A 22168-nucleotide genomic window follows, 5' to 3' on the forward strand; every position below is an offset into this window, starting at 1 on the left:
CTTCAAGGTTTTATTCCAGAGCACTGCTCAGTTCTGGCTTATAGTGGTGCTGGGAATTAAACAAGGTTAAGGGCCCTAGGAATCCCAGGCATGAAAGTCACTTGCGTAATCAGTATGCTGTCTCTCCAGCCCAAGAAGCGTTTATTTTCTACGAAAGGTAGCTCTTGATATTTTCTATTTTTTAAATATGTTGTGACTTATTTTACTTATTTGATTGAGACCGAAATTGAGAAGGAAGAGGGAGAGAGACAAAGAAACACCGAAAGCCCTGCTTCACCACTTGTGGAGCTTTCCCCCTGTAGGTGGGGGCCAGGGACTTGGACCTGGGTCCTTGCACACTGTAATATGAGCGCTTAAACAGGTGTGCCACTGCCTGGCCCCCATCTTTATTTATTTATTGGATAGAGACAGCCAGAAATCAAGAGGGAAGGGGTGATAGAGAGGGACACAGAGAGAAACATGCAGCCCTGTTCCACTTCTTGCAAACTTTTCCCCATGCAAGTGAGGACCAAGGCTCAAACCCAGGTCATTTCACATTGTTAACGTGTGCCACCACCCGGCCACTATTTTCAAATTTTTATTAATTTTTTACTATTTATTTATTCCCTTTTGCTGCCCTTGTTATTGTTGTTGTAGTTATTACTGTTGTTGGATAGGACAGAGAGAGGAAGATAGAAAGAGAGGAGGGGAAGACAGAGAGGGAGAGAAAGACACCTGCAGACCTACTTCACCGGCTGTGAAGCGACTCCCCTGCAGGTGGGGAGCTGGGGCATCCAACCGGGATCCTTATGCCTGTCCTTACACTTGGCGCCACATGCGCTTAGTCCGCTGCGCTACCACCCGACTCCCCAAATTTCTATTTATTATTGGAGAGAAACTGAGAGGGGAGAGGGAGACAGAGGGAAGAGACAAGAGATACCTGCAGCCCCTCTTCATCACTCGTGAAGCTTTTCCCCTGAAGATGGGGACCAGGGTCTTGAACCCAGATCCTTGTGCACTGTAATGTGTGCGCTTAACCAGGTGTGCCACTGCTTGGTCCCAGGAAACAGTTACCTGTAAATTCCATTGGGTTTGGTGCTAAAGATTAAGCCCAAGGCCTCACTACATGTGACATGCACATTATCTTCGATATTTACGCCGTTTTTTAGTTCTGAGCCTATGGAGAAGATACTCCAATGGCCACAAATCCCACCTCCAAATACGCAACCCTTTTCTTCGAGAAGGCCTTGGCAGTTTCATCATTCACTTTCTCCTTATTTGATTCATTGGAGAGAGGTCAGCTACAGAGACTAGAGGCTAAGACCTAAAATCATGACCATTACATTACTGGAGACTTTTTTTTTTTTTTTTTTTTTTGCCTCCAGGGTTATCAAGGGCTGGTGCCTGCACCAGGAATCCATTGCTCCTGGAGGCCATCCCTTCCCCCTTGTTTATCATTAGTCATTGTTACCACTGTTTTCATTATTGTCATTGGTGTCCTTGTCATTGGACAGGACAGAAAGAAATCAAGGACGGGAAGACAGAGAAGGGGAGAGAAAGACACCTGCAGACCTGCTTACTACTGGAGACCTTTTTAAAAACTATTTTTAGTTTTGGACAGAGGCAGAAAGAAATTGAGAGGGAAAGGGTAGAGGGAAGTGGTGCAGCAGTTTCATCACTCTGACCCCAGAGGCTGTGTGTGTGTCGTTGCCAAGCTTCACCACTCTTAATTTGAAGGAGAGCATCACATTGGCATATGCAGTGCTGTGGATCAAACTTGAGACTTCATGATCGGCATAAATTCTTTTTTCCTCGGGAGTCGGGCAGTAGCGCAGTGGGTTAAGCGCACGTGGCGCAAAGTGCAAGGGTCGGCTAAGGATCCCGGTTCGCCCCCGGGTCCCCACCTACAAGGGGATCCCTTCACAGGCGGTGAAGCAGGTCTGTAGGTGTCTTTCTCTCCTGCCGTCTTCCCCTCCTCTCTCCATTTGTCTCTGTCCTATCCAACAATGACAACAATAAAACTAGGGCAACAAAAGGGAATAAATATCTTTAAAAATTTTCTTTTTCCCTCTATGCTGCCTCCTAGGCCACCTTAACTTTTTCCTGACAGAGGAAAAGCCACCCTGGTTTGCCCATGGCAAAGCACTCTCCAGGTGAGCTGTTGACAGCCTTTACTTGTGGTCTCTTAACTTTACTGAGATTCCTTTATTCAGTGGTGGAAGACAGAACACCCATTTCTGAAGAGCCTGGTGTGATTCTCAGCACCACATGTACTAGAGTTGAATTCTCTCTTAAATTTAAAAATCTTTGATGAAAGTTTTGGGTGAGAAGCCAGAGCACCCCTCATTTAGGTCTTGCTATGGAGTAAGCGTATCACACAAGGCCTGTGCTGTCTGCTGACATCTCCCTGCTTGCAGGAGTGAACATGTGGAGCTCTTGACTGAGGGCCCAGGTGCGACCCCCTGCACCTCCTTAAGAACTGAGCACTGCCCTGGCCTGTAGACAAAATTTTAAAGCAAGGCGCAGTTGTGTGGCACCTGGTTATGCACACATTACAGTGTCCACAGACCCTGGTTTGAGCTCCTGGTCCCCACCTGCTGGGGGAACCGCTTTGCAAGTGGCGAAACAGTGCTGCAGGTCTTTCAGTCTCTCCCCCTACCCCCACTTTTTTTTTTATTTAAGAAAGGATTAACAAAACCATAGGGTAGGAGGGGTACAACTCCACACAATTCCCACCGTCCAATCTCCATAACCCACCCCCTCCCCTGATAGCTTTCCCATTCTCTATCCCTCTGGGAGCATGGATCCAGGGTTGTTGAGGGTTGCAGAAGGTAGAAGGTCTGGCTTCTGTAATTGCTTCCCCGCTGAACATGGGTGTTGACTGGTCGGTCCATACTCCCAGTCTGCCTCTCTCTTTCCCTAGTAGGGTGGGTCTCTGGGGAAGCTGAGCTCCAGGACACATTGGTGGATATCCCCACTTTAAAAAAAAAAAAAATCTTGCCTCAAAACTAAGGATTGAACCTAGAGATCCCATTACTTTCACTCTCTCCACTTACAGAGCTCTTATTGATCACAAGAAATCACCTCATTACAAGATGCATAGCAGGGAGGCAGGACCCAGCTCACTGGGGTAGTGTGCAGTGTTGTCTAAGATGAACCAGCTTGTTTAGATACTATGCTGCTGTCCTATGCACACAGACCAGTGTTGAGTCCAGCTCCTACAGGTCCTCCTGTAACACAAAACTATTGTGTACTTGTGTATGTATTTTAACAGAGCACTGCTCAGCTCTGGCTTATGGTGGTACAGGGGATTGAACCTAGGACATTAGATGAAAGTCTTTTGCAGAACCATTATGCTATCTCCCCAGCAACCATTGCATACATTTTTCCAGCCAAAAATTTCACTTTTATTTTTCCCCAGCTGAATCCCATACTCCAGGTGAAAGTGGCACACCAGACAAGAGGCTGGCCCCAGTAGACTCTGAATGCGTTATCTTTGACAACAGTTCATTTAAGTTTTCTTCTCCATGTATCAATCCAACTCTGGCATTGGTACTAATACTAGTGTTGGGGCAATATTACTCAGAAGATTTTGCAAGGCATCAGACACTATTTCCAGAAAGATCTGTGTGCAGGCATAGTAAGTAGTGCTACTTTCAGTACCAGTAACTTTTAAGTTATACTTTGGATTAGTCTCCACAAACGCTCTTTTCAACTCAAAGATCTTTTCTATTTTATTGCATTTGTCATCATACATTCATGACTATTAAAATCTTCTAGAATACCTAGTTGGTTCTCTTGTTTGAAGTTGATGTTAAGGCTTAACTTTCTGTTCATAGAGAGGTATCCAGAAAGAAGCTAAAAGGGGGAAAATATGCATGCATTTATTTTTAAGAATTCCCACTAAGGGGGGAAAAGAAATTCAACATTTTTAAAAATGTGTTTATTTTTTAAAAAATCAGTTGTGTACAAAAGTGTTTCGTAGTTTTTAATTCTCAAGACAAATACCCAACCCTCCACCCAAAGCCCACCCCCTGCTTCAATGGTCTTTCTGGAAACCCACCCATTTTCCCCTTACAGGAAGATAACGGCTCAGAATAGACCCTCCTACAGAATTTATCTTCACTAACAGATTGTTTAGAGATCTATAGAAGCTAACAAGCAAGGTTCTTTCTCCGTGAGGTTAATGAGAATCCCTATATAATGGCAGTAGACTTCCAGCAGACACCACAACAAAGCACCATCAGTTGCTGAAAGCTAAAAAATAGATATTTTCAATAGCATTTCATTTTCTATTGGAAAAATCTTTAAATTACATTAAATAAGTCTCTTCCCCCCCCAAAGAAATAGTCTAGCTTTTATTATGATGCCTGTAGGTGACAGCAAGCACACAAGGATCATTCTGACAGCACAGTGCAATGATCTGTACCCACTCACCCCTAGAACCAAACTGATAAAACTGTGCCACACCTTGATTATCTATTAGCAGCATGGCTGAACTAAGCAAGCCAAAGATGATACATTCAGGACTTACATGTAGGTGATGACCACAGGTTTATGAGGGTAGATCAGCCTAATAAAGCAGTACGAGAGCAAATGGGACAAGGGAGAGACTGAACAGTCCCCTCCCCCCATGCCACAACATTTTTGATCCATATTGCAACAGTGCAAATAGAAGATGGTGACATGACATGTAGACACTGCAGAGAAGTCACACTTTGGGAAAAGGCTAATGTTTATGAGCAAATACTTCAAGTTGCCTTCTTCCCCAAGTGACAGCAAATAACTGATGTTACGCTTTTTAAACTGGTACTAAAAGAATGTAAATGCATTTTTTAAAAAAAATCAATGGTTTTGAATCCTAGAATTGCAATTTCACGAACTATAAAAAGTGAATTATTACATCAACTGTTAAAGTCCATAAAATAAACTGTAAACAGTTTCCTTTTTGATACCCACTGTTTCCACCTATATACAAAACAATATGCCTGGCTCCAACTCTTCCCTACCTGAATCCATCTTTAAAAAGCTTCAGAACAACAACAAAAAAAGTGTTATGTCTTGCTACAAGAGCTTTAGAACATTCACATACCAAATTTCTTTAAAAGTTCAAAATGGGCATACACTTGCAGCCCAAACCTGCTTTTCACATTGATAAACTGATTAAGCAGCCTAAACAGTAACATAAAATGCTGCATTTACAAATGCATAAATAAGCGCTATTCACTCATCTGCCAATTCTTAAAGGTACTAAAAATTATTTTGCATAGTTAAGTGCCACCAACCATCACAGATATGAAAAATCTTCCCAACGAAAACTTCGTCTTACTTCTACTTCATAGATTACTCTCAAAAGCAAAATATTCAGAATCCAAACATTAGATGAGACAACTCAGAGCATCTAATTTAGTACCAAGTTCTTCGTATAAATTTATGTACTACCTACTGCATACTTATTTAGGTCATAAATTATTTATTGTGTTAAAACACTGTATCATATATGCAACTAGGCCTTGGTTCTTTTAAATGTAACATTCTCAAAATAAATCCAATTGCAGTCAAAGCCTAATGGCATATTAGTTAACGTGGAGCAAACATGCCTGCCTTATGTGGGATTATCACTATATATATATACATTTTAGTTCAAATTTTTGAGGTTATTAAAACGGACAAATCACATTTTGAACCAGAATACCTTTCCCCAGACCTGTTTTTAGTGTTCCCCCCCCCCCCCAGACATATTTAAGAACAGAGAAAAAGTGGTCCAGGAGGTGGTGCAGTGGATAAAGCAATGAATTCTCAGCCATGAGGTGCAGAGTTCGATCCCTGGCAGCACATGTACCAGAGTGATACCTGGTTCTTTCTCTCTCTGCCTAGCTTTCTCATGAATAAATAAAAAAATTAAAAAAAAAAAGAACAGAGAAAAAGTAATTTGCCTTGATTTCTATATGTAGAGAAATAAATCTACCTATAAGAAGTGAAAAAAACACCACCACCTCCCCATCTCTGTAGAGGAGGGGTGTCGTTAGGTGGTCAAGTGCATGCTTCCTATGTATGAAACCCTTGGTCTGGTCACGGGCACAGCCCCCACTAGAGCAAAACAAGACATCACATGACACTGGGAAATACCAGAAGAAAGAGTATTACACTCAATGCAAGTGAGGTAAATAAATTTGTAAATGTAAAATTCATTATGAAGAACCCCTCACCAAATATTATATTTTTCAGTATCCATGGGCACTGGATATGTAACAACATACTTAGAAGAGTACTTATCTTATGGGGTTGATGGGCATATAAGTCAAAAGGCATGGTATAGCTGGCTCCGAAAGGGTGTATGGAAATGCTTTATCTTTAGTAACCTTGAATTTTTTCTCTCTGGACTACAGGACAACTAAATATACCCTGACAATGTAGGCAAGCAGTAAACTGGGTATATGCAGTTGATACATTTCAAATAATCCAAATATTACCAAGCTGCCCGTCACTAAAAAAATAAAATTTTAACCAACGATGAAATATAACTGTCCACATGTTCACACAATTCCACCTTATTTCAAAATATAAAAAAGTACAAGGTCTTAACTATTTAATAAATAAAGAAAATCTAGTTTCCTTTGGCATCTTTAGAAAGTAACTAAACTACAACAATTAAAGGAGGTGACTGTAGGTTTATGCATAAGCAAACATAGGGCAAAAAGCATAGCAACTTGTGTTTAATATGCAATAATATCAACTCTAAGAGCTCACTGTCAATTAGGAAAGCCTCACGTGTTTGGAAGAACCTTCACATCTTTAACGTTACAATATTATTTAATAATGGTTCTTTTATTGCTTCTAAGATTGAGTTAAATAAAATTATGTTGAATGGTTCAAAATAGTTTCCCAAACACTTAATGCTTATAATTTAGGGGAACACTTGAAGAAAAAAAAAAACCTTTTATACTATGACTTTCGGTATACCGTCTTGCTTTAATTCATTCTGATTCCGGCACATTTTGATACTGTGCACTGGTCCTACAAAATTAAGAACTATTGCTCCTATGTATAGAACTGCCTGCATTAAGTCAACTTCAGCCTTCATAAAATGGTCACATTAGTGTTTGAGCTTGCAAAACTAATAATTTTCAAACTTTTTAACTTAGGATGAAATGTAACTTTAATATGAATAGAAAGTCTGACTATGTACAAGAAAAGGTAAAGTTTTCAATTCTCATATCAGAAACATCATAAAGAAAGCTAGATTTATAACACACTTCTATTCCTATGTGCATCTGAAGTATGTACAGTAAAACACCAACACAGCTTTTATGTGTCTGTCAATAGGGGTAAATGCAAGCAAGAGTGATTGTTTAAGTATCCAATAAAGCATTCTCTATAAAGCCAAAATTAGGCTAGAAAACTGAAAACAGTTAATTTTCATACTTGCTCTGAAAGAAAAAATTTCATCAGTTTAAAAATAGATGTCAAATTCATCAAAAAGCTAAGTTGGGTTCTTTCATTAAATCTGGGAATATGGAACATCAGGTATTTACTGTTTTTGCAAGAGAAAAAAATTGGCAGCTCCATTTTTATAGTATTACTATATAGGAAAGCTCTATGGGTGAAAACTATGACAGAACATTCCCGATGACAACCTAAAAATGGAGCAAGGGATACTGTTCCTCAGCACATTTCCCCACCAAATATAGAGAAAGTTACTATCAGAATATTAGCTGTGTTTGTTAAGAGGGGTAAAATAGATATGGTGTCCCAGTCTGTTGACAAGGATCAAAAGGCTCTGAACAGGTCACCATTTTCAATTCTGGATAAATCTTCTATTTAAGAATTTTCAAATGCTTAAAATGGTGATCTTTTCAGCTACCCATTCTAGTAAGTCAAGTACAAGCATGCAAGTAAATTCACAGGCACAGAGGATCCATATTAAAAACAGTTAAGGTAGCTGTGATGCAACACCAACAGTTTGAATGGCCCTGACACACTCAAAATAGTATCTCATTCAACAAAATCCTGAAGCAAACTCTTGCTAGTCTTCGTACACTGCTAAACACTAAAGTAACATGTTTTTTTCCATGGTTTTAGCTTAGCTCAAAGAATTTTTACACTAGTAAGAAAAAAAATTAAAGTATTTCCCCTTTTAAAATTTACACAGACGTTTAATTAGCTTTATTTACAGAGCAGAGATTTTTGTTTCTCAGTCTCCAATGGTGCCCAGATAACATCATTAGGCAAGAATGCCAGTTGAAAAGAAATCTATGCAGAATCCCCAAAATGACAGGTGCTGATGCTCCTCAAGGAGGGGCAGGCCTGGATACAGCAGCAGCTCCCTAGGTCTCAGTTACTCAGAAGGAGTTCTGTCGCAGTCTCTACATCCCATGATTTTGAAGACAAGGCCACTATTACCGCATTCTGTAAAGAAGAAATGGGGACATATATCAAATTGGAAAACATAAGAAGAGTATTAATAATTAATAAAATCTGAATTGTTCACTGTGTCTTCATAATGAGAAATCACATCCCATGGTCCGGGAGGTGGTACAGTGGATAAAGCATTGGACTCTCAAGCATGAGGTCATGAGTTCAATACCTGGCAGCACATGTACCATAGTCATGTCTGGTTCTTTCTCTCTTTCTCATAAATAAATAAAATCTTTAAAACAAAAACAAAAAGCACATTTCCCCTTTAAGTTGCTTTATACTTGTAGTCAATAAAGTTGCTTTAAAAAAAAAAAAAGAGGGGTTCTGGCAGTAGCGCATTGGGTAGGCGCACATGGTGCAAAGTGCAAGGACTGGCATAAAGATCCAGGTTCAAGGACCCGGTTCCCTACCTGCAGGGGGGTTGCTTCACAGGCAGTGAAGCTAGTCTGCATGTGACTATCTTTCTCTCCCCTCTATCTTATCCAACAACATTAAACAATGGCAACAAAAAGGGGAAAAACGGCCTCCAGGAGCAGTGGATAACTCTGGAGGCAAAAACAAACAACAACAACAACAACAAAAACCCAAGGGGGGAAAAAAAAAGAGAATGTAAAATGAATGGAACAACTAAAATAAAGTCCTTGATTTAACTGTTTGGGTTTTTTTGCATTTTTTAAAAATTTCTTTATTGGAAGATTAATGATTCACATCCGACAGTAAACACAATAGTGTGCACATGCACACCATTTCTCAGTTTGCACATAACACACCACCCCACTAGGTCCTGTCATCGTTTTTGGACCTGTACTCTCCCCCCCCCCCCCACCCCAGAGTCTTTTACTTTAGTGCAGTACACCAAAAGATCTTGATTTTAATAACAAATTCTACTTACTGAAACCAGATTTAGATTATTTGAATCACTTTTCTAGGTCAAAGATTTGCAGTAAGAAACATATTAAAGCATGCCTGTATATACTTACCCTATCAAAGCCCATAGCACATAGGTTTTCTATTTTTTTGGTGTATTCTGGACTAGAGACAGGTGCTCCAGCATACACATGTGCCCAAAGTCGAGCTGTCTGTTTGAACATTTCAGGATTTTGTTTGTACTGTAAAAAAAGGGGGGGGGTATTGGCATGAAAATAGTTACAACTGCTAATACTTAACTCAGTTGTTTTCATTTGTTTCATGATGGAATTTTACATGAAGAGAGGCACTGTCAGGCAGAGACCAAGAAGGCTCTAGGCAAGTTTTGTTCTAGTTGAGCACAGCTTTGCTCAGCTTTTAATTGCCTAAGAACTTGACTTCAGCAGGGGGACCCGTTGCCATTTCTATCAAAAATAAAGGGAAAAGTAGTTGCTGGGAGCAGTTATGTCAAGGGGGCACCAAGTCCCAGCAATAGCGCAGGTGGGAAAAAAATATTTGTGCAACCACTGTGCTATCTCCCACCCTGATGAATGGTAAAAATTCAGATGGTGACAAGGGAGGTGACACAGATGAATATAGTGCAGGACTGGTGAGCAGGAGGCCCCTAGCACTACATGGAATGGAGTGGTGCTCGGTTTCTCTTTCTCACTGAATAGACTGTTTAAAAGATTTAGCATATTGGGGGTGGGTGGGAGGGAGGTGGTGCTACATCTGGTAAAGTGCACACATTACAGTGTGCAAGGACACAGGTTCGAGCCACTGGCCCCTACAAGAAGGGGTAACGTTTTACAAGTGGTGAAGCAGGTCTGCAGGTGTCTCTCTCTCTTCCGCACTATATCCCCTCCCCTTACAATTTCTCTGTCTCTATTCAAAATCAATAAATAAAGATTAAAAAATTTTTTTAAAAGTGTGTACATGATCATCCAGGGAGAACATGTAGTTGAAATTAAAAGAATATTATGAGGGGTAGATGGCATAATGGTTATATACAAAGAAACTCTCATTCCTGGGGTACCAAAGTCTTAAGTTCAAACCCTAGGACCACCATAAGCCAGAGCCAGAATATGTTTTTAAAAGAATGAAAAAGACTGTAGGGACTACAATTATGTAAGGTAACAAGGGAATACTTGAATAATGTCTCTGTCATAGATACTCAATTTGTCCATTTCTAGGTGAAATAAACATGCAAGGCTTCACTCCAATAAAGCTGCTTATAAAAAAGTAAATTCTGGCTGTAATCTGTTGGCTTCTGCCTTGGAGATAAAATATTGAAAACTGAAAACTATTGTTAGAGCTGGTTAAAACTAATATGGCAGAAGGGAAAACCCACACATGAGGGAATAAATGGAGGAAGAGAGGAATCACATAATAATTCATCAGTGGCAGCAAGAGAGATGGGGCAGTAGATAACTAAACACTGAGAAAGCATTAAGTCCTGGTTACATCCACAGCATTACATCTGCCACAGTGATGCTCTGGTTCTCTCATAAACAAATCCTTATGGGAGTCGGGTGGTAGCGCAGCAGGTTAAGTACACGTGGCGCAAAGCGCGAGGACCGGCATAAGGATCCTGGTTCGAGCTTCTGGCTACCCACCTGCAGGGGAGTCGCTTCACAAGTGGTGAAGCAGGTCTGCAGGTGTATATCTTTCTTTCCCATTCTCTGTCTTCCCCATCTCTCTCCGTTTCTCTCTGTCCTATCCAACAACAACGACATCAAGAACAACAATAATAATGACAACAACAACAATGGACATCAACAGGGGTAACAAAAGGGAAAATAAATAAAATATATTAAAAAAATTTTTAATCCTTATATAAGTACCATCCACAGAATCTAAATGGTATATGGTATTTACTGTGTTAATTCTTAATACTGAATGTTTGTGATTTTCATTAAAACTTACTTTTAAAAAGACTTATGTAAAATTTAAAATTTTATTTATTTTGGACAGAAAAGAGAAATTGAGAGGGAAGAGGGGGATATGGAGTTGCCTGTAGCACTATTTCACCACTTGAGAATCTTCTCCCATGTAGGCGGAGACTGAGGGTTTGAACCCGGGTCCTCACGCACTATAATGTGTCACCCAACTAGATGTGCCACCTCTTACCTTACTGTAAAGAAAGGAAACCACTTACAAATTTAGTTTTAATCCAAGTAAGGTCGTAAGTTACAAATGCAAGTCACTACGTTGGGACTTCCAGGTGTGTATCTGGATGCCTTTGAAGACTTACCTGATTCGCTACCACTGCATCTTGAGGATCATCTGGCTCTGCAGCTGCCAGTAGCGCTTGCAATGACAATAATACCGTGCGCAGAGTCATTGCTGCTGCCCTGAAATTTAAATAGAAAAATATTATCTTTAACCACACTCTCTGCATGACAAAAGCAAAGAAGTGTTTTCTGGGGGAAGAGAAAAAAGACATTTAAAATACTATCTCTTGTGGTCTGGGAGGTGGAACAGGGATAAGGTTTTGGACTCTCAAGCATGAGGTCCTGCGTTCGATCCCTGGCAGCACATGTGCCAAAGTGATGTCTAGTTCTTTCTCTCTCCTCCTATCTTTCTCATTAATAAGTAAAATCTTTATCAAAAAATACTATCTCTTAGGACAATTCACGTTGTCTTTTTCATACTGTTGACAACAACATCCTCGTCAGCTATATTCACTAAATCTATCCTTCATTTCTCCAGATACAAAATCAACAGGGAAAGATTAGGACTAGACAGGGTTAGGGAGAGATTAGATTATGCTGGGGAAACAGCATAATAGTCAAGAAATAGAATTTCATGCCTGAGGCTATGAGGTCCCAGGTTCACTTCCCAGCACCACTATAAGTCAAGAGCTGAGCAGTGCTCTGGTCTTTGTATATCTCTCTTTCATCAAAAGCAAATAAATAGCAGGGGTAGACAGCATAATGGTTATGCAAAGAGACTCTCATACCTAGGGTTCCAAAGTCCCATGTTCAATTCCCCCCTCAACACCATAATAAGCCTGAGCCAAGCAAATAAAAAAATAAAATACAAAGGGAGGGATTAACATTCAGAATTTTCTTTCAATGATACTTTTCTAAAGACAAGTAAGATATCACCAACAACAAATATTTACTTGCAAGAAAATCTATCAATTTCATATAATTTTGTTTTGCCTCCAGGATTATTGCTGGGGTTCAGTGCCTGCACCACGAATCCACTGCTCCTGGAGGCCATTTTCCCCCCCTTTCTTGCCCTTGTTGTGGCTATCGTTGTTGTTTATGCCGTTCGCTGTTGGACAGGACAGAGAAATGGAGAGACATGGGAAGATAGAGAGGGGGAGAGAAAGATAGACACCTGCAGGCTTGCTTCACCACCTGTGAAGCGACTCCCCTGCAGGTGGGCAGTTGGGGGCTCGAACCGGGATCCTTACACCAGTTCCTGTGCTTTGCGCCGTGTGCGCTTAACCTGCTGCACCACTGCCTGACCGCCAATTTCATAGAATTTTTTTTCTCCCTCCAAACCAGAGCATTGCTCAGCTCTGGCTTGTTGTGCAGGGGCTTGACCCTAGGAACTCACAGCCTAAAGCATGAGAGTCTCTTTACATAAGCATTATGGTATCTCTCCCACCTCATTCTAAAATAAGGCAATTTATAGCTTAAATATATCACTTCATTCAGACAAAGTATACTTATGTAAAGCAAATATATAGAAAATGGTATCTGGGGAGTCGGGCTGTAGCGCAGCAGGTTAAGCGCAGGTGGCGCAAAGCACAAGGACCGGCATAAGGATCCCGGTTCGAACCCCGGCTCCCCACCTGCAGGGGAGTCCCTTCACAGGCAGTGAAGCAGGTCTGCAGGTGTCTATCTTTCTCTCCTCCTCTCTGTCTTCCCCTCCTCTCTCCATTTCTCTCTGTCCTATCCAACAACAACAACAATAATAACTACAACAATAAAACAACAAGGGCAACAAAAGGGAATAAATAAAATAAAATGAAAATGGTATCTGCCTAAACAGCAACGATTCTTAATATTTATATTAACTTTTTCCAACCAATACAGAAATATCTGTATTATTAACCTGATAGTAATGTATTATGAATGTTGAATAATATTAAACATGACCATTTTTGCCATACAAATAAAATCATTCCAAAACAGTCTTTTCCTACTGAATTAACTTTTCTAAATTATCTTTGTTTACTGGATAGAGACAGCCAGAAATCGATGAGAGGAGAGAAGGGACACATATGGAGAGAGACAGAGACAGAAACACACCTGTAGCCCTGCTTCACAACTTGTGACGCTTTCCGCATGCAGGTGGGGATTACGGGCTCAAACTTGGGTCCTTGTACAGTATAATGTGTGCACTCAACCTAGGCTTTTTAAAAGGAGATGCTAGATGACAGAACCAAAGGCATCGCATGCACATCACCAATGAACCTTTTTTCTTTTTTTACCCAATCCTCTTTTCTATTATTATAATTAAAGACAGAGAGACCTAAGCACCACTCCATGATCATTAAGTTCTGTGGTGCAAAAGGCATGTGAGGGAGCACATTCCTGTAGCTTGCACTCCACATACCAGTAGGGCAATACAAGTTTTTTACTAAAATTTGATGTGCTTTGAAAAGAAGGAAGTTGGACCTTGGCCTTATGCCACATGCAAAAATTTCAATTAGATATCAAAAGCACAGACATGAATGTCAAACTAACAAATTGTGATTAAGTGGATTATAGTTCACTCTTTTTAATTTTTTTTTTTAGCAAGTTCATATCAATAAAAGTGTAACTTTCCAAGTCGTAGAGGGAAAGCTTTATGACACTGGATTTGGAAATGATTATCTTGGTATGGTCCAGAAGATGGTGCAGTGGATAAAGCAATGGACTCTCAAGCAGGAGGACCCAAGTTCAATCCAAAGGCATCACAGGCAAGTGACTATTATTTTTTGCTCGGGCAGAGAGAAATTAAGAGGGGAGGGGAAACCAGAGGGGAAGAGAAAGATAGACACCTGCAGACCTGCTTCACCACTTGTGACTCCCCTGCAAGGTGGGGAGCCAGGGGCTCGAAACAGGATCCTTGTGCTTTGTAACATGTGCGCTTAACCCTGTCCCCGTAGTTAATGTTCTGAATCACATCCCTAACCTCGTTTGCAGAGGAAACCATTTAAGTGGTGAGGGGAGGGCTCCATAAAGGAGGGGCCAGGGAAAAGAAAAATAACACAACTGGTAGAGAACAGAACTCATATGCCATGCTCAAGGCTCCCAGCTCCACATGTAACAGTGATGAGCTGGCCTCAAATCTTTTCTCTTCATGTGAAACAACCTCTTAGTCTCACAAATTAGTAAAAAATAAGTATCTGCTTACACATATAGGTAAAAGAAGAGATCAGCAAATTGGGACAGAGAGGGGACATGAGCCAACCAGAGTATCACCCATGCAGGAGATGGAATGCTAGGGGTCAAATTCAGGATCTCATGCTTGAGGGTCAAATACTTTATCCATTGCACCCCACCTCCCAGATGACAACAGTAAATTATTTTCTAGAATGCATGCTCCAAATTACTCAGAATCTACAAATTTTTTCCCTAAGATTACTATCCCATAAACAGATAGGCACATCAAATTCTACATTCACAAGACTAAATAGTTATTTTTCACCTGCCTTAGGAAGCAAGAATAGTTGACATAAACTGCATTGGTACAAAATTCAATTTCCCTATATTTAATTTTACAACTGCCCATACGTGAGAAAATAAAGATTGGTAGTGTTGGTAGTTGTAAACAGAAAGTTAGTGGAAGATTCTATTTAGGATGTTAAAAAGTTAAATAACTCATTGTCTGACTGCCAAATTCTGATATGATTAACAAAAGGTCAAAAATATACTTTCCCCTACCATTTTTTAATCATTTTGAAAAATGATTTATAATATAACTGCCAAACATGTACAATCTCTTCTTTTTTGATTTTTTTTTAAATGTATCCTTTTTTTAAATTTTTTATTTATTTATTTTCCTTTTTGTTGCCCTTGTTGTTTAACATTGTTGTGGTTATTAATGTCATTGTTGTTGGATAGGACAGAGAGAAATGGAGACAGGAGGGGAAGTCAGAGAGGAGGAGAGAAAGACAGACACCTGCAGACCTGCTTCACCGCTTGTGAAGCGACTCCCCTGCAGGTGGGGAGCCGGGGGCTCGAACTGGGATCCTTACGCAGGTCCTGGCGATTTGCGCCACGTGCGCTTAACCTGCTGCGCCACCGCTTTTTTGATTTTTTAATTGTCTTTATTTACTAGATAGACAGCCAGAAATAGAGAGGGTAGTACGAGGAAACAGAGAGACCTGCAGCAGACTTCACAACTCACAAAGCTTTCTCTCTGCAAGTGGGGACCTGTGGTTCGACCCTGAGTCCTTGCAATCAACCAGGTACAACACCACCTGGCCCCCATATATAGTTTCCTATCTCCCTCTAATGATGTCTCTCTACCATACCCAGCCTACCCATCAGCAATGGATATCTTCCGCCACCACAGACACTAAGTCCCTGTCCCCTTCCACCCCATCCCCCATTTAGAGTCCTTAGACCTACAGCAGAGACCACAGGTACTCTGAAGTTTCACTCTGTGTTTGGAGTTTATGGTTTTGTTTTAAAGAGGTGAGTGGGAAGGGAGAATACTCTGAGAATAGCCTGATTAGGGCAAAGTCAGAAGCAGGGAGTCAGACTACTACAGTCACCTAGGCAAGATGACAGTAAAGTCTAAAGTGAACTTCCTGATAAGAGTTTTGTGGTTTGTGGCCAGGGAGATGGCTCAGTGGGTAGAAATAATTTTGTAAGGGTCCAGGTTTAGTCCCTGTTGCCACATACTCTGGAGCAGAGCTCTGGTTCCTCTGTGTGTGTCTCTCAAAACTACCAAAAATAAATAAAAATTGGTAGGCCAGAAGATAACTCAACTAGTAGAGCACACGTACTGCTATGTATGATACCATGGGTTGCAGCTTTTGCACCACAAAGGAACACTATAGACGGCACAAGGGCAAGTTCATAGAGCAGTGCTATGGTGTTTGCCTCTCCTTAAAAAAAAAGTCATAATGGGTATGCAAAAAGACTCTTATGCCTGGAGCTCCAAAGTCCCAGGTTTAATCCCCTGCACCACCATAAGCCAGAGCTGAGCAGTGCTCTGGTAAAAACAAAAAACAAATAAGCAAACAATTACATTTCAGAGGGTTCTCCCCACGCCCCCTACCCCCAACCTCCAGGGTTATCACTGGGTCTCGTGGCTGCACTAGAAATCCACTGCTCCTGGAGGCTCTTTTTTTTTTTTTTTTTACCCTTCTGTTGCCCTTGTTGTGTATTGTTGTTATTATTGCTGTCGTTGTTGGATAGGACAGAGAAATCAAAAGAGATGGGAAAGACAGAGAGCGGGAGAGAAAGGTAAGATACCTGGCAGACCTGCTTCACTGCTTGTGAAGTGACCTCCTTCTGCATTGGGGAACAGGGGCTTGAACCGGGGTCCCTTGCGCTTTGCACCATTTCAGAGGTTTTACCAATAGAATTTAAGGACAGAGTATCAAAGAAAATCCAAGTGCCATGACAAACCTTGGACTACAGAAAATGCTACAATGCAAAGATGTAGTTATGATACTTAGGTGAGGAAGAGATAGGTTTCAATTAGGAGACTGTTAATTTAGTTTTCAAAATTTTGGGGGCAGTTGGTGGTGCACCTGGTTGACAGCACATGTTACAATGTGCAATGACCTGGGCTCGAACCCCTGCAGGGAGAAAACTCTGTGAGTGGTGAAACAGTGCTGCAGATGTCTCTCTGTCCCTCTCAGTTATCTCCTCCTATCCTCTGATTTCTAGCTGTTCCTATCCAGTAAATAATGGCAGTAATTTTAAAAATTCTGTTTAAGTGAGTAAAATGTTTATTATATATTCAAGTTAAGAAGTAGAACCTGAACTGGAGTTGGCATATTGCAAAGTAAAAGATTCTGGGGTAGGCAGAGGAGAATACAGGTCCAAAAAGGATGACAGAAGACCTAGTGGGGGTTGTATTGTTATATGGAAAACTGGGGAATGTTATGCATGTACAAACTATTGTATTTACTGTCAAATGTAAAACATTAATTCTCCAATAAAGAAATTAAAAAAAGAGAAAAAAAGATGTTAGGGAGGCAGCAGAACAGGAACCTGGAGTTGAGAAACATAAAACTGTGAGTTACTAGTATATAAATGTGAAATTATTACCGCACCAAGGAAGTGAGTACAGACAAAAATAAACAAGAGATCAAGACAGGCCTGAGCTGTCTGATAATAGTCACATAAAGGGAAGATTAAAAAAAAAAAAAAAAAAAAAACCCTGTCCTGGAAACCAAATGAAAAAAACAGGACATGTGGTCCAGGATGTGGCGCAGTGGATAAAGCATTGGATTCTCGAGCATGAGGTCCCGAGTTCAATCCCTGGTAGCACATGTACCAGAGTGATATCTGGTTCTCTCTCTCTTCCTATCTTTCTCATTAATAAATAAATAAATAAAATCTTAAAGAAAAAAACAGGACAACTCTACTACTGCAAATATTCTTTAGTATTACTAAATGATAAAAACTATAAAGCATCTTAGAGATAACTTTTGTCTTGAAAGAAAAGAAACTGCAGGGCAATCATAATCAAAACAATGATGGTAAATAGTTTAATTTCACAATATTCAATGTTTAATATTATGGAATATGTATCAAGAAAAGATATCCCAAAAGATTTATGAGGGCAATTCACTATGGGGACTGAGGGGGTAGAGAAGCATGCACTGAGACAAACATATGATTTCACTCATATACTCTTACATTAAAAAAAAAAAATTAAAGTATCAGAAGGCTGGCTGAATGATTGTGGTGGTGAAATATGTGAAGGAGGTCAAGAGCAATACACTTCCTGTTATAAGGCAAGTAAGTCATGAGGTTATAAAGCACAGTGATTATATTTAATAATTCGTATTCCACATTCGAAACTTTGCTTAAAAATTCCTGTTGCAAGAAGAAAATAATACACAGCTATACATAAAAACTAAAAGGTATTAACTAGACTTAGTGATCATTTTGCATACATACAATTGTGTTGTATATTGAAACTAAGATAATGCTCTGTCAACTGAGTTTCAATTCAAAAACAAAACAAGAATCTTAGTCTTGTTTGTCCAGTTACTCTAATTAAAGTCAATCAGACATCCATCCACCCCATGACATTTGTTATTCCTATTTAACTTTGTTCAGATTTCATTCCCTCTTTACCAATCTTAACAAGTTCTGCACAAAACTTCGGCTCATACTAAAATCTGTAATAGACTGTAATTTTCCTTACACATACATATTTGATAGTTTATAAATTCTGAAAGATTAGCAACATTAGTAACAAGATTGAATAATTATGTCAGTATGCTGTATTAACAGTTTGTAGATAACTCTCAACCATGAAGTACTGAGTTCAAGCCCCAGCATCACATATTATCGAGTGATACTCTGGTTCTCTGTCTCTTCTTCTCTCATAAATAGTTAAGTAAAAAAGGGGAGGAAAGCACATTGGTAAAACAGGTCTGCAGGTGTCTGTCTTTCTCCCTCCCCTCTCAATTTCTCTGTCTTCCTAAATAAAAAAGAAGACAAAATGAAAAGGAAAAATTGGCCACTGGAAGCAGTATATTTGTAGTGCTGGCACTAAGTCACAGGGATATAGCCCTGATGGTAGAGCCAGAATTTGAACTTGATGATTTCAGAATAGGAACTATTAAAGATTTATCTGCAGTGTTCTGGGAGGTGGTGCAGTAGATAAAAGAATTGGACCCTCAAGTATGAGGTACTGAGTTTGATACCTGGCAGCAGGCTGCACGTGTACCAGACTGATGACTGGTTCTTTCTAATAAATAAATAAAACCTAAAAAAAAAAAAAAAAAAAAAGAAAGAAAGAAAGGAGCTGGACTCTTAAGCATGAGGTCCCAAGTTCAACCCCCAGGAGCACATGTACCGGATCATCAGACATGAATCTGGTCTTTCTCTCTCTCCTCCTAGCATTTTTCTTATTTATTTAAACTTTTGCTGCCCTTGTTTTTTATTGTTGTTGTAGTTATTACTGACGTCGCCGTTGTTGGATAAGAAAGAAAGAAATGGAGAGAGGAGGGAAAGACAGACACCTGCAAACCTGCTTCACCATGTGAAGTGACTCTCCTGCAGGTGGGGAGCCGGGGGCTCGAACTGGTATGGTTACACTGGTCCTTGCACTTTACACCACATGCGCTTAACCCGCTGCGCCACTGCCAGACTCCCTCCTCCTAGCATTTCTAATAAGTAAGTTCTTTAAAAAAAAAAAAAGATTTAGTCAAATCAGACAAAACATATGAATACAGTGCTATGCAAATGATCACTTTTAGAGACTTTTGGGAAGTTAGTAACCTCAGTGCTCAAATGATACAAGTTTTACTGTATTGTATGGAATACAGATCCCATCCGAGTTAGATCTGATAACTTTGATATGTCATTTGCCTTAGTTACTTCACAAATAAATTCTTGGGCTAACAAAGAATTAACTTACCAAAATAATAATACTTTGAAAAGTGTAAAACTAGCACCCACTATTACCTAACAAGCCACCATCTAAAATACTGTGTCAATTCATAACACACTTTCAATTATGTACATAAGAGACTTCATGTAACGTATCACATGTATACATTTAACACTTTATAGTTTTGAAATTTATGTAACAGGAGAGAAGATGAACTGAAAATCTCTTACCACTGATCTTTCAGGATGTCCAAACAAATAGCCCCTGTGACAGAACTAATATTAGGATGCCATATTTTAGTGATAAACCGGACCTAGAATATAAAGAACATTTTTAAGTAACACAAATGAAAGATATGTTCTTTAAGCTGAACTACAAGAAAATGAAATCCCCAGATTAAAAATAAGTTCACACTTATATAAGTTTGCCTAGGTAAAGGAATGTGTTTATGAAGGAAAAAAATCCAGTAACCTGGGACACACTGTTTTTTGAAAATGTATTTCAATTATTGAGAGGAGAGAGAGATCCCATCCTCTCTTCCTTTTTGCCTCCAGCCTTACTGCTGGGGCTCAGTGCATGCACTATGAATCCACTGCTTCTGGCAACCATTTTTTCCATTTTATTGGATAGGAAGGTCAGAGAGAATATGAAAGGGGAGGGAGAGAGAAACACCCGCAGACAAACACCTGCTTATGAACTGTTACCCCTGCAGCAGGGGAGCCAAGGGCTAAAACCCAGGTCCTTGCATTTGTACCATGTATGCTTAACCGAGTGAGCCACAGCCCGGTCCCCAAAACAGATCAATCTGCAACACTGCTTCACCAGTTATGAAGTTTCCCAACACTCCACCTCAGGTAGGGACTGGGACTTGAACTTAAGTCTTTGTGCACTGTAATGTGTATGTTCAAGCGCCCACCTTTAAAAAAATGTATCTATTATTGTGACACACACTTTTTCAACCTTTTAAATACCCTGCCTCTTAGGAAGCCCAACAATTAATAGGTGTTTAAAGTTTACCTAGTATCATGTTAGATGCTATGAAAAAGGCAAAATTGTCAGAAAACCATATATGGAGTAAGTACTGGGTGGTCAGAAAAGTCATGATGTATCTTTCAATGCAAAAACTGCATCATGACTTTTCCAACAACCAAACAGTATATAAAATCAAAATATAGGGCAGGGGTAGATAGCATAATGGTTATACAAAGAGACTCTCATGCCTGAGTCTCCAAAGTCCCAGGTTCAATTCCCTGCACCATCATTAGCCAGAGCTGATCGGTGCTCTGGTAAAAAAATAAATTAAAAAAATAAAAATACAGATAGCAAATACTTTTTTTTCATAGAGCAATTTATTTAGAATTACAAATATTGGGAGTTGGGCAATAGTGCAGTGGGTTAAGCGCACATGGCTCAAAGTGCAAGGACTTGCGTAAAAATCCCAGTTCGAGCCACTTTGCAGGGGGGTTGCTTCACAAGTGGTAAAGCAGGCCTGCAGGTGTCTATCTTTCTCTCCCCATCTCCTCCTCTCTCCATTTCTCTGTTCTATCCTACAACAAAGACAGCAGTAACAACAATAAAAACCACAACGATAAAAAACAAACAAAAAACAAACAAACAAGGGTAACAGAAGGGGAAAAAAACAGCCTCCAGGAGCAGTAGATTCGTAGTGCAGGCACCGAGACCTACCGATAACCCTGGAGGCAAAGAAAAAAGTTAGATTTCCATGATGCGAAATTTAGTGAATGATCTTATGAGCTTCTTGAGAATGTTAACTAGCAGTAGTTTCTACATTTCAAATAGGATAGTTATGAGTTGAATTTTTTTTAAAGATTTTATTTATTCATGAGAAAGGATAGGAGAGAAAGAACCAGACATCTCTGGTACATGTGCTGCCGGGAACTGAACTCAGGACCTCATGCTTAAGAGTCCAAAGCCTTGGGGTCGGGTGGTGGTGCAACGGGTTAAGCGCACGTGGCCACGCAAAGCACATGGACCGGCATGAGGATCCCAGTTTGAGCCCCCCCGCTCCCTACCTGCAGGGGACTTGCTTCACAGGTAGTGAAGTAGGTCTGGAGGTGTCTTTCCCTCCCCCTCTGTCTTCCCCTCCTCTCGATTTCTCTCAGTCCTATCCACAACAAACGACATCAACAGTAATAACCACAACAAGGCTACAACAACATGGGTAACAAAAGGGGGAAAAATGGCCTCCAGGAGCAGTGGATTCATGGTGAAAGCACTGAGCCCCAGCAATAACCCAGGAGGCAAAAGAGCCCAAAGCCTTATCTATCCACTGTGCCAGCTCCTGGACCGTAAGTCAAAATTCTTTAAA

The 22168-nt window shown here is 40.2% G+C and overlaps 1 protein-coding gene across 4 annotated transcripts in view; it reads right to left on the reverse strand.

Moving 5' to 3' along the window:
• Window positions 1-5711: 5711 nt before the first annotated feature.
• UBE2K (ubiquitin conjugating enzyme E2 K) overlaps window positions 5712-22168 on the reverse strand; it is a 51278-nt gene continuing 34821 nt past the window's right edge. For 2 of the 4 annotated variants that reach the window (XM_007526984.3, XM_016189958.2), the window contains 4 exons: window positions 20070-20152; window positions 11558-11657; window positions 9378-9506; window positions 5712-8388 (listed from right to left, as the gene is read on the reverse strand). In XM_007526984.3, the coding sequence (XP_007527046.1) occupies window positions 8314-8388; window positions 9378-9506; window positions 11558-11657; window positions 20070-20152 (387 nt within the window). In that variant the 3' untranslated portion in view covers window positions 5712-8313. The remainder of the gene's footprint in view (window positions 8389-9377; window positions 9507-11557; window positions 11658-20069; window positions 20153-22168) is intronic. The other 2 variants (XM_060188158.1, XM_060188156.1) reach the window with 1 other exon arrangement.

The sequence above is a fragment of the Erinaceus europaeus genome, chromosome 3, assembly GCF_950295315.1.
Source record: "Erinaceus europaeus chromosome 3, mEriEur2.1, whole genome shotgun sequence".
Taxonomy (NCBI): Eukaryota; Metazoa; Chordata; class Mammalia; order Eulipotyphla; family Erinaceidae; genus Erinaceus; species Erinaceus europaeus.